The sequence below is a fragment of the Heterodontus francisci genome, chromosome 26 (assembly GCF_036365525.1).
Source record: "Heterodontus francisci isolate sHetFra1 chromosome 26, sHetFra1.hap1, whole genome shotgun sequence".
NCBI classification, from domain to species: Eukaryota; Metazoa; Chordata; class Chondrichthyes; order Heterodontiformes; family Heterodontidae; genus Heterodontus; species Heterodontus francisci.
The window spans coordinates 14885883-14897792 of NC_090396.1; the positions used below are offsets into that span (position 1 = coordinate 14885883).

Below are 11910 nucleotides of genomic sequence, written 5' to 3' on the forward strand. Positions count from 1 at the left end.
GTGGGTAAATTATTAGAATCAATTCTGAGAGACAGGATAAAAAGCCACTTAGAAAGGCACAGATTAATCAGGGATAGTCAGCATGTTTGTTAAGGGAAGGTCATGTCTTACTAACTTGATTGAGTTTTTTGAGGAAGTAACAAGGAGGATTGATGAGGGTAGTGCAATGGATCTGGTCTACATGGATTTTGGTAAGGCATCTGACAAAGTCCCACATGGCAGACTGATCAGTAAAATGAAAGCCCATGGGATACAGGGGAATGTGGCAGGTTGGATCCAGAATTGGCTCAGTGACAGGAAGCAAAGGGTAGTAGTCAACGGTATTTTTTTGTGAATGGAAAGCTGTTTCCCATGGCATTCCACAGGGTTCAGTGTTGGGTTCCTTGCTGTTTGTGGTATATATTAATGATTTGGACTTAAATGTGGGAGGCATGATTGGGAAATTTGCAGATGACACAAAAATTGGCCGTGTAGCTGACAGTGAAGAGGATAGTTGTAGAATCCATAATTATATCAATGGTTTGATTGAGTGGGCGGAAAAGTGGCAAATGGAATTCAATCCAGATAAGTGTGAGGTAATGCATTTGGGGAGGGCAAATAAAGTGAGGGAATACACAATAAACAGGAGGATACTGAGAGGGGTAGAAGAAGTGAGAGACCTTGGAGTGCATGTCCACAGGTCCCTGAAGGTGGCAGGACAGGTAGATAGAGTGGTGAAGAATGCTTTCCTTTATTGGTCGAGATATAGAATACAAAAGCAGGGATGTAATGCTGGAACTGTATAAAACACTGGTTAGGCCACAGCTGGAGTATTGCGTACAGTTCTGGTCACCACATTACAGGAAGGACGTAATTGCTCTGGAGAGAGTACAGAGGAGATTTACAAGAACGTTGCCAGGGCTTGAAAGTTGCAGCTATGAGGAAAGACTGGATAGGCCAGGGTTGTTTTCTTTAGCACAGAGGAGGCTGAGGAGTGACTTAATTGAGGTGTACAAAATTATGAGGGGCCTAGATAGAGTAGACAAGAAGGACCTGTTTCCCTTAGCGGAGAGATCAATGACCAGGGGGCACAGATTTAAGGTCATTGGTAGAAGGATTAGAGGGGACATGGAGGGTGTCTGGAATTCACTGCCCTGATCGGTGATGGAGACGGAAACCGTCAACTCATTTAAAAGGTACCTGGACCTGCACCTGAAGTGCTGTAACCTGCAAGGCCATGGCCTTGTGCTGGAAGGTGGGATTAGATTGGGGGGTAGTTTTTTCAGGCAGCACAAACATGATGGGCTGAATGGCCTTCTTCTGTGCTGCAATTTTTCTATGGTTCTGCATTAAATTTGATCGGCCACGTGCCCACCCATTCCACTGGCCTGTCTATGTACTCTCCAAGTCTATCATTATCCTCCTCACAGTTCACAATACTTCCAACTTTGATATCATTTGTAAATGTTGACATTGTGTCTGTACATTCATGCCTAGCTTATAAATATCTCTCAAGAAAATTGGCCAATGAAGGCAGTCGAAGCTGGCGCCATGTTGAAAAGGTCAGGCGGCAGGTGAGGACGTCATATTGTGAAGGACAGGCTGGACGGCACGGCCACCATGTTGTGAAGGACAGGCCGGTCGGCACGGGCGCCATGTTAAGAAGGACAGGCCGGTCGGCGCGGCCGCCATGTTATGAAGGACAGGCCGGTCGGCACAGGCGCCATGTTAAGAAGGACAGGCCGGTCGGCGCGGCCGCCATGTTGTGAAGGACAGGCCGGTCGGCGCGGTCGCCATGTTGTGAAGGGCAGGCCGGTCGGCGCGGCCGCCATGTTATGAAGGACAGGCCGGTCGGCGCGGCCGCCATGTTGTGAAGGGCAGGCCGGTCGGCGCGGCCGCCATGCTCCGTAGCGGGAGGATTGCATTCGGTGTCGTGCGCTCCGGGGCCGGACTCCTACACCGTGAATACCGCAGCGCTTACAGCCTGGAGGTGCTTTACCCGAATCGCACAGCCGATTACAGCGGGAAGAGCGGCCGCCAACAGGGACAGGTGGGCCTAGGGAGCTGTGCCTCCTCCCCCTGCCTCAGCTCATCTGCTGAACCCCTCATTCCTGCCTTTATTAGCTGGAAACTTCATTATTCCATCACACTCCGGCCTGGTCTCCCACAGTCTACCCTTCCTAACTTGTCATCCTAATCTCTGCTGCCTGTGTCTGAATTCACTCCAAGTCACCTTGTCCTTTCTCTTAGGAAGTCCCTTGGGAACGAGGATGACTTTCTTCCACTCCAAGGTTGTGGGTCATTAGGTGACTGAATAGTCCAATTCTGGATCCACACACTCTGCCACAGGTGGGGCAGGTGGTGTTTGGTGAGGCAAGTGAATGAGATGCTTGAAGTTCCAAATGCTCCTTCCGCCTTTTGCACTTGGTCGCTGCCTGGGTATGTCGATGCTGTTTGAACTGGCTAGCACCTTCACGGATGCTTCTCTATTTTGGCCGGTCTTGGGCAAGAGATTCTCCCAAATCAGTGGAGATATCACCTTTTTTCAGGGAGGCTTTAAGGACATGCTTGTAACATTTCCTCTGCCCTCCTGGTAACCTCTTGCCGTGATGGAGCTCAGAGTAGAAAGCTTGTTTTGGGAGTCTTGTTTCTGGCATGCAGGCGATGTGGCCTGCCCAATGTAACTGACTAGCCATAACTAGTGTCTCAATACTGGGGGTGTTGGCTTGAAAGAGGACAGTGATATTGGAGCGCCTGTCCTGCCACTGAATTTGCAGGATCTTGCAGAGGCTTCGCTGGTGATATCTCTCCAGGGCTTTGATATGTCTGCTGCACAGTGTCCATGTTTCTGATGCATACAGGAGGGCAGGCAACACTTCAGCCCTGGAGACCATGAGCTTGGTGCCAGGTTTGAGGTCTTTGTCGTCAAACACTCTTTTCCTCAGATGACCAAAGGCTGCTCTGGCAGACTGGAGATGATGTGCTGTATTTGGACTTTCAGAAGGCTTTCGATAAGGTCCCACATCAGAGATTAGCATGCAAAATTAAAGCACATAGGATTGGGGGTAAGGTACTGACATGGATAGAGAACTGGTTGGCAGACAGGAAACAAAGAGTAGGAATAAACTGATCTTTTTCCGAATGGCAGGCAGTGACTAGTGGCGTACCGCAGGGATCAGTGCTAGGACCCCAGCTATTCACAATATATATTAATGATATAGATGAGGGAATTAAATGTAATATATCCAAGTTTGCAGATGACACAAAGCTGGGTGGGAGTTTGAGCTGTGAGGAGGATGCACAGAATATCCAGTGTGATTGGACAGGTTGAGTGAGTGAGTAAATACATGGCAGATGCAGTATAATGTGGATAAATGTGAGGTTATCCACTTTGGAGGCAAAAACAGGAAGGCAGATTATTATCTGAATGGAGATAGATTGGGAGAGGGAGGTGCAGCGAGACCTGGGTGTCCTTGTGCACCAGTCGCTGAAAGTAAGCATGCAGGTGCAGCAGGCAGTTAAGAAGGCAAATGGTATGTTGGCCTTCATAGTGAGAGGATTCGAGTACAGGAGCAGGGATGTCTTGCTGCAATTATACAGGGCCCTGGTGAGACCACACCTTGAGTATTGTGTGCAGTTTTGGTCTCCTTATCTGAGGAAGGATGTTCTTGCTATGGAGGGAGTGCAGTGAAGATTCACCAGACTGATTCCTGGGATGGCAGGACTGGCGTCTGAAGAGAGATTGGGTCGATTAGGCTTGTATTCGCTAGAGTTTAGAAGAATGAGAGGGGATCTCATAGAAACCTATAAAATTCTGCAGGACTGGACAGACTAGATGCAGGAAGGATGTTCCCGATGGTGGGGCAGTCCAGGACCAGGGGTCACAATCTAAGGATAAGGGGTAAGCCATTTAGGACTGAGATGAGGAGAGATTTCTTCACCCAGAGAGTGGTGAACCTGTGGAATTCTCTACCATGGAAAGCAGTTGAGGCCAAATCATTAAATATATTCAAGAAGGACTTAGGTATAATTCTTAAGGCTAAACGGATCAAGGGATATGGGGAGAACGGGAACAGGGTACTGAGTTTGGATGATCAGCTTTGATCATATTGAATGGCAGAGCAGGTCCGAAGGGCTGAATGGCCTACTCCTGCTCCTGTTTTTCTATGTTTCTATGTCTGCCCTTGCTCCCAAGGTATGAGAAGTGATCCTATCACCTCTGTGCTCACTGACCTACCGTGGCTCCTGGTCAAACAACATTTTGATTTTAAAATAATTTTCCTTGTTTTCAAATCCCTCCCTTTCTCTGTAATCTTCTCCAGCCCCACAAACCTCTGAGATAAAAGCAAAATACTGCAGATGCTGGAAATCTGAAATAAAAACAGAAAGTGCTGGAAATACTCAACCGGTCTGGCAGCATCTGTGGAGAGAGAAGCAGAATTAACGTTTCAGGTCTGTGACCTTTCATCAGGACTGAGATATCCACGCTCATTCTGGCCTCTTGAGCATTGCTGATTTTAATCGCTCCACCATTGGTGGCTGTGCCTTCAGTTGCCTGGGCCCCAAGCTCTGGAATACCCTCCCGATACCTCTTTGCCTCTTCATCTCGCGTTCCTCCTTTGCTGAGGCTGCTTGTAGTTACTCCTACCAGGAGATCTGCAGTCATGGTACGTCATGCTCATCTATCTTGCGCCATCCTCACACATCCACTGTAGCTCATCTGCATCTGCTCTGTGACATCCGTCATCCAACTACACCTAGGGCGACCCCTCTTTCTGCTGCACTCCACTTTGACCAAACTTTCGATCATCTGATTCAACATTTCTTGTGGCCCCGTGTCTAATTTTGTTTTATAAAGCTCCTGTGAAGTGTTTTGGGATGTTTGATTAGGTTAAAGGTGCTACATAAATATAGGTTGTTGTGATTGAGACTGGTGAGCTCTGGGTGTGTGCGGTGAGAAAGCGGTCTGTGAACTGCTGATAAATTTGCTCTAACTGCCTCCTTCATGTTCCTGCTATTAATCTTCAGATTTTCCACTTGCAGTGTGTTCATTGACGTATCATTAATATGGCAGTATTGGCCCTCGAGCTGGTCACATGCATGTGGGGGGTGGGGTGGAGGGGGGGTGGGGGCAGTGGTCAATACAGCAATCAGCAAACAGACTTTTCTGTCATCTTTTAGCTTATTAAAACCAGACTGCAAATAGCGCCCAGTGTCGTTGCGTAACTGTTGGTATTGCATGTCATGTTACACTCTTTTATCTCCACAGAATGGAGCATTACAGAATTCCTGCAGCACAGATATACCCATTGGTATGTGATCTTGTCAGACATGTGGGAATTTGTGAGTTGTATTGGTGAATAACTTGAACTTTCAGCCCTAAAGGAGGGGTGTCCAAGAGAGGATCTTATGGAATTATATAAGATAACAAAACAGTATGGAAAAGGTAAATCCAGAAAATTCCTTTAAATTATGGGAGCTGGAGAAAGGGACATAGGTTCAAACTAATAGAAGGTACATTTCGGACTGATATACAGACAGCGATCAACTGGAGTGGACTCATAGGTAGAGTGGGAAAGGCAACATCCTGGAATCATTCAAGAGGACAGGCGGGGAAGGTCTGTGCACCTGAAAGCAGCTAGACTGAAGGAACACTTCATTCAGAATTATCCTCGTCACTAGCTGTGATAGGTCACACAGACACTGTCAGGTGTTGCAACCTGACAACACAGTCCTACAATTCACCTTGAATGTTTCATTCTAACTTAAACTTGTTTTGAGGTTTTTTTCCTTATCATCCCCCCCCCCCCCCCCCCCCCCCCCCACTATCGCAGTTCCATAGGCACTGTCTGCTCTCTGGTACCTCCATACCAACTTATACCAGTGTGTAGCATTCTCATCTCTGAGTCAGAAGGTTTTGGGTTCAGGCTCCACTCCAAAGACTTGAGCACAAAATCAAGGCTGACACCTCAGTGCAGTACTGAGGGAGTGCTGCACTGTCAGAAGTACCATCTTTTGGATGGGGTTTTAAACCAAGGCCCGTGATAAACTTCAAGGGGGAATAGACAGGCTGGTGGAATGGGCGGAGAAATGGCAGATGAAATTTAATGCAGAAAAGTGTTCAGTGATTCATTTTGGTAGGAAGAACGAGGCGAGGCAATATAAAATAAAGGATCCAATTCTAAAGCAGATGCAGAGAGATCTGGGGGTACATGTGCACAAATCATTGAAGATAGCAGGGCAGGTTGAGAAAGCAGTTAGTAAAGTATATGGGATCCTGGGTTTTATAAATAGAGGCATAGAGTACAAAAGCAAGGAAGTTATGATAAACCTGTATAAAACAGGTCAGCCTCAATTGGAGTATTGTGTCCAATTCTGGGCACTATGCTTTAGGAAGGATGTTAAAGCATTAGAGAGGATGCAGAAAAGATTTACAAGAATGGTTCCAGGGATGAGGGACTTCAGTTACATGGATAGATTGGAGAAGCGGGGTTGTTCTCCTTGGAGAAGAGAAGGTTGAGAGGAGATTGGATAGAGGTGCTCAAAATCATGAGGGGTCTGGACAGAGTAGATAGAGAGAAACTGTTCCCATTGGTGGAAGGGTTGAGAACCAGAGGACACCAATTTAAAGTGATTGGCAAAAGAAGCAACGGCGACAGTAGGAACATTTTTTTTACGTAGCGCGTGGTTAGGATGTGGAATGCACTGCCTGGGAGTGTGGTGCTGGCACATCACTCTCTGAAAGAGCTATCTATCCCTTCAGTCCCATTTCACTGCCCTTTCCCCAGTTCCATTCATATTTTCTGATCTCACATCTTCATCCACTTCCTTATTAAAAGTTTCTGTGCATTCCACTTCCAACACTCTTTCTGGTCAATGATTCCAGCTCCTAACAACCTTCCATGTTAAATTCTCCAAACCCCTTGACTGGTTCTTTTCCTGGTGGTTATATTTAAGATATCCCAGAATCTGCCAAGTGATGTTCCCTCTGTATCAGCTGCTTCAGGATTCATTCCCCTATCACTCCTTAAGGTGCTACTGCACACTACAGCCCCCGGATTGGGACGGGGGGGGGAACGGGATGGGGATTCCCGTGGGGAGGGGCGGGGCTGGGTGGAGAGGGACAGGGGTTCCCAGACGCGTGCTCAGCTGGAGCTGGTATGGAAGTGCCTAAACTCATTTCACATTGACACGGAGCCACCAATGTGGGCAACCTTATTTTCCACAGACGACCTTGCCCTCTGTCAGTCTCCAGTCACTGTTTAAGATTGCAAGTGAAGATGTTGCAGTGAGTACCGACTGTCGGTTTGTAGCATGAACACTCACTGTTGGTGTTTTCTGTTCTCAGACCGTCTCACAGTGACGTACTGTCGGAGCAGTGGGCCTGGGGGACAGAATGTCAACAAAGGTGAGGAAACTGGTTGCTGAATATTTTCAAATCTTTCTGTTCTCCCCCTGTCCGTGCACAATTTGACTCTCGCTGGGTACAGCCCTCCACTGCCTCATCCCAGTGCCCCTACTACTGTGTTAACCTACACCACAGGACACTGGAATCCACCTCTTATTTAACTATTAGTGGCATCACAGTTGAGCCCGACCCTGTTCTCATTTGACAGCCTGACTGGTTCCTTCTCAGGGGTGGGCGGGGTGAAATTCACTGGATCATGATGAGCCCAGCTGAGCAGCAGAGACCGTGGGTGAAACCTGCTGCATTGTTCAGCAGCAGGACTGGGCAGGCTCAAGCAAGGCACCCTCTCCCACCCCACACATAGCCTGCCAACACTTGCCTGGAGGAAAGCTGCTGGGCAGGGTCTGGGGGACACTGGCCCCAGGCACGGCTGCTGGGCCTAATGGGTGTGTTGGTGGGTTATTTGGGGTGGGTATACGTGAATGATTAATGCTCTCCTGGTTTTGTATTGTGTTTTGTTACAGTGAACACAAAGGCAGAGGTGAGGTTCCACGTGGCGACAGCAGACTGGCTCTCTGAGGATGTGCGGAGTGCAGTCGCTGCCAAGGTGAGCTATTATGATGGCAGATGGTTAGAGTGGTCACGACATAAACACATTGTTTATTGGCCACTGCCCTCCTTTCCTTCATCCCTCTCCTGAAGTTACTGACAGAGGCTGCAATTCTCACTGCACCCATCCCTCCAGTCTGAAAAACAACTGTTTGCCACTCCTCTCTGCTTTCTGTCATTTACCCAACTTTGTATCCATGCTGCCATTCTGCCTTTAATCCCAGAAGCTTTAATTTTGCTAACAAGTCTATTATGTGGCACTTTATCAAATGCCTTTTGAAAGACAGTCCATATGCACATCAACCACACTACCTTCATCAACCCTCTCTGTTACTTCACCGTGCTGGCTTTCATTTATTACCTCATAATTTTTAGGTGTCAGTTAGTTTTGTCCTGGATTATTGTCTCCCTCAAGTTTTCCCACCACCGATGCAGTTAGCAGATTTATCCCACTTCCATTTTTGAACAGGGGTCTAACATTTTGATTGAGGTATACAAAATTATGAAGGGCATTGATAGGATAGATAAGAAACTTCTTCCCTTAGTGGAGAGGTCAATAACCAGGGGGCATAGATTTAAGGTAAGGGGCAGGAGGTTTAGAGGGGAATTGAGGAGAAATTTTTTCACCCAGAGGGTGGTTGGAATCTGGAACACACTGCCCGAAGTGGTGCTAGAGGCAGGAACCCTCATGACATTCAAGAAGTATTTAGATGAGCACTTGAAATGCCATAACATACAAGGCTACGGGCCAAGTGCGGGGAAATGGGATTAGTTAGGACGGGTGCTTGATGGTTGGCGCAGGCGCGTTGGGCCAAAGGGCCTGTTTCTGTGCTGTAAAACTCTATAACTGTATTTGCAGTCCTCTGACAGCACGCTCATATCTGAGAATGGGAAGGTTGTGGTCAGGGCCTGCACAATTTCCGCCCATATTGTCCTTGGTAATCTAGGATGCAGCCCATCCGGATTGCGTAACCATTCTACTTTAAGGACTGCCGATGGTTTAAGTGTCTCCTCTTAATCTATTTTTATTCTATCCAATATTGCTGCTGCCTCCTCCTTTACTGCTGTTTTGAAGTATTATCTTCTCAAGTGAAGTACTCATTTAGTACCTCAGCCATGTCCTCTCCTATTTGGTCCCTGATCGGCCCCACCATTCCTTTGACTATAAAAGACTTCTGGGTTCCCTTTTATGTTAGCTGCTAATCTATTCTCATATTCTCTCAGCCCCTCTTATTTTCTTTCTCAGTTCTCTCCTCCACTTTCTCTATTCAGCTTGCTTCTGTAACATAGTATGACCTGACATTTATCAAAGGCTGTTTTTTTGTTTCACTTTTATCTCTAGGGAGCTCTAGCTTTGGAGGCCTCACGGGGCTCAGACTTGTGGGACAGATTTAAGACAACTGGCAAAAGAACCAGAGGGATGTTGAGAATGTTTTTACGCAACCATTTGTTGTGATCTGGAATGCACCGTCTGAAAGGGAGGCGGAAGCAGATTGAGTAGTAACTTTCAAGAGGGGATTGGATAAATAATTGAAAAGGAAAGATTTGCAAGGTTACGGGGGAAGAGTGGGTTGTAGTGGGATTAATTGGGTTCCACGCTGGCACAGGCACAAATGGCCTGATTCTACGACTGTACCCCATCAGTGGAGAACGCTGCTTCATGGTGCCTTATCATTTCTTCTCCCCCTCTTCCCCCCAACCCCCCCCCCCTTTCTCTCTCCAGTACCAGAACAGAATCAATCGGGCCGGGCAACTGATTGTCACTTCGGAGGCCAGCAGGTACCAGATGAGAAACCTTGCTGATTGTCTGCAGAAGATTCGGGACATGGTGGCAGCAGCCAGTCAGAAACCCAAGCAGCCATCCAAAGAGGAAGCTGAGAATCGGCGAATGAGGTGATTTTTTTCATTTAAAAAAGGAACAAATGTTGCTTGGGGTCCGGTTGAGAGGCTGGCATCTGTTTCAAAGTGCCATCTGTGGCTCGGTGGGTCGCACTCTCATCTCTGAGTCTGAAGATCTGGGTTCAAGTGCCACACTAACTCTGTTCAAGTAGATAGGTTTTGACTGAGTTAAAATCTTACCCGAGGAGTTGGGCACAAAATCCAGGCTGACACTGCAGTGCAGTATTGAGAGAGTGCCGTAGCGTTGGAGGTGCCACCTATGAGATGAGACGTTAAAACAAGACCCTGTCTGCCCTCTTAAGTTGGACATAAAAGATCCCGTGGCATTATTTTGAAGAAGAGCTGGGGGAGTTGCCCCTGATGTCCTGGCCTCAAACAACATCACTAGAACAGATTATCTGGCCATTGATGTTTATGGGATCCTGCCGTGCACAAATTGGCTGCTGCATGTCCTGCATTACATCAGTTACTACAGTACAAGGACGACTTTAAAGTATTTCATTGGTTGTAAAGCACTTTGGGATGTCCTAACCTTATGAAAGGTGCCATATAAATGCAGTTTCTTTCAAAAAAAAAAACATTTCACAGACACAATCAGAGAGGGATCTCATTTTATTGTTTTTTTTTTTTACCTCCCCCACCACCACTTGGTGCCCATTGGTAGCTGAATGCCAGGTGCTTTGGCTCAGTTGGCGTTAGCACTATGCACCTTGAACTGCGCTGCAGTTTGGCCTCAGTGCCATCGGTCTTGGGGATGGAGGGAGGTGATGTATTAAGCAGCTTCCTGCTCCCTGTCTGCTCTCCAGTGCTGGACAGAATGCCAGATGCAAGATGAAGTTGAATGGCCTCCTGTGACTCACTGGTTCAACACATGAAGAATGGCTTCGTGGAACTGTCCCTAGCAAGAGCTGAGCACCCTCAGTGGTGGTGGAGGTGTGGGCAGGAATTTGGCTGAAGAAGGTTGGGGGAGGGCTCGTGGGAAAGTAATGAGACTTTACTGACAAGTTGTGGCGATTCCAGGGTGGAGAGCATGCAACAGGAGCGGCTCCGGCAGAAGAGGATCCAGTCCGCCATCAAACGGGACCGACGAGTGGGATTTGATTAAGGAGATGCTAATGAAACAACAACTGTGAACACCCGGGGTCAGCTTGCTCCCCATCTCTGTCACTTTGTACAAAGCTGAAATTAATAAAATTATTGTAAGACTCCAGTAAGTCACTTTGTTTTACTACTTGTAAGATATCAGTTAACTGTCATTGAAGAAATATCCTCTTCCAGTCCTCAATCACATATTTCCTTTATCAGTATTAACTGGGTGGCGCAGTGGTTAGCACTGCAGCCTCACAGCTCCAGCAACCCGGGTTCAGTTCTGGGTGCTGCCTGTGCGGAGTTTGCAAGTTCTCCCTGTGACTGCGTGGGTTTTCGCCGGGTGCTCCGGTTTCCTCCCACAGCCAAAGACTTGCAGGTTGATAGGTATATTGGCCATTGTAAATTGCCCGTAGTATAGGTAGGTGGTAGGAGAATTGTGGGGATGTAAGATGGGGTTAATGTAGAATTAGTATAAATGGGTGGTTGATGGTCGTCACAGACTCGGTGGGCCGAAGGGCCTGTTTCAGTGCTGCATCTCTAAATAAATAAACTTGTGCCTTAATCCTGAGTGTCTGAATTCAGTGTGAGAGGGAGTGCTTGGCACTGCTGAATACACTTCCTTTAATACTGACTTGTCACACTTGGTTCCCTGGAAACCACAAATATGAGGGAGTTTGGAGTAAAAGGTGTCGGGGAACATTTTTTATCCAAAGGCAAGTTGGGTTGGGTGATGTGGTAGAGCAGAAGGTTTGGGGTTCACAAGACATTAAAAGCAGCACTTCAACTGGGTAAGGCCATTAAAAAAGTACTAACGTGTAGTGGGTTTTCTGGCAAGTGTATAGAATATAAAAGTCAAGCTGTAATGGTGAATCTATATAGAAGCTTATTAAGAGTGCTGTGTGCAGTTTCTGGTTCCACGCCATAGG

The 11910-nt window shown here is 47.3% G+C and overlaps 1 protein-coding gene across 1 annotated transcript; it reads left to right on the plus strand.

Annotated features, from left to right (window-relative positions):
* The first annotated feature begins 1818 nt into the window (after positions 1-1818).
* Positions 1819-11105, plus strand: mrpl58 (mitochondrial ribosomal protein L58). Its single transcript, XM_068057827.1, has 6 exons — positions 1819-2029; positions 5249-5291; positions 7328-7387; positions 7912-7994; positions 9720-9889; positions 10916-11105. Exons 1-6 carry the CDS (start codon positions 1880-1882, stop codon positions 10998-11000), a joined length of 591 nt encoding a protein of 196 aa, XP_067913928.1. The 5' UTR covers positions 1819-1879; the 3' UTR covers positions 11001-11105.
* Positions 11106-11910: the final 805 nt, after the last annotated feature.

Bases quoted from the DNA above. Each gene is read 5' to 3' on its own strand.
- mrpl58 (XM_068057827.1), top strand. From the start codon at position 1,880: ATGCTCCGTAGCGGGAGGATTGCATTCGGTGTCGTGCGCTCCGGGGCC. The intron at 2,030-5,248 runs GTGGGCCTAGGG...TTATCTCCACAG, and splicing joins GCGGCCGCCAACAGGGACAG to AATGGAGCATTACAGAATTC. The intron at 9,890-10,915 runs GTGATTTTTTTC...TGGCGATTCCAG, and splicing joins GCTGAGAATCGGCGAATGAG to GGTGGAGAGCATGCAACAGG.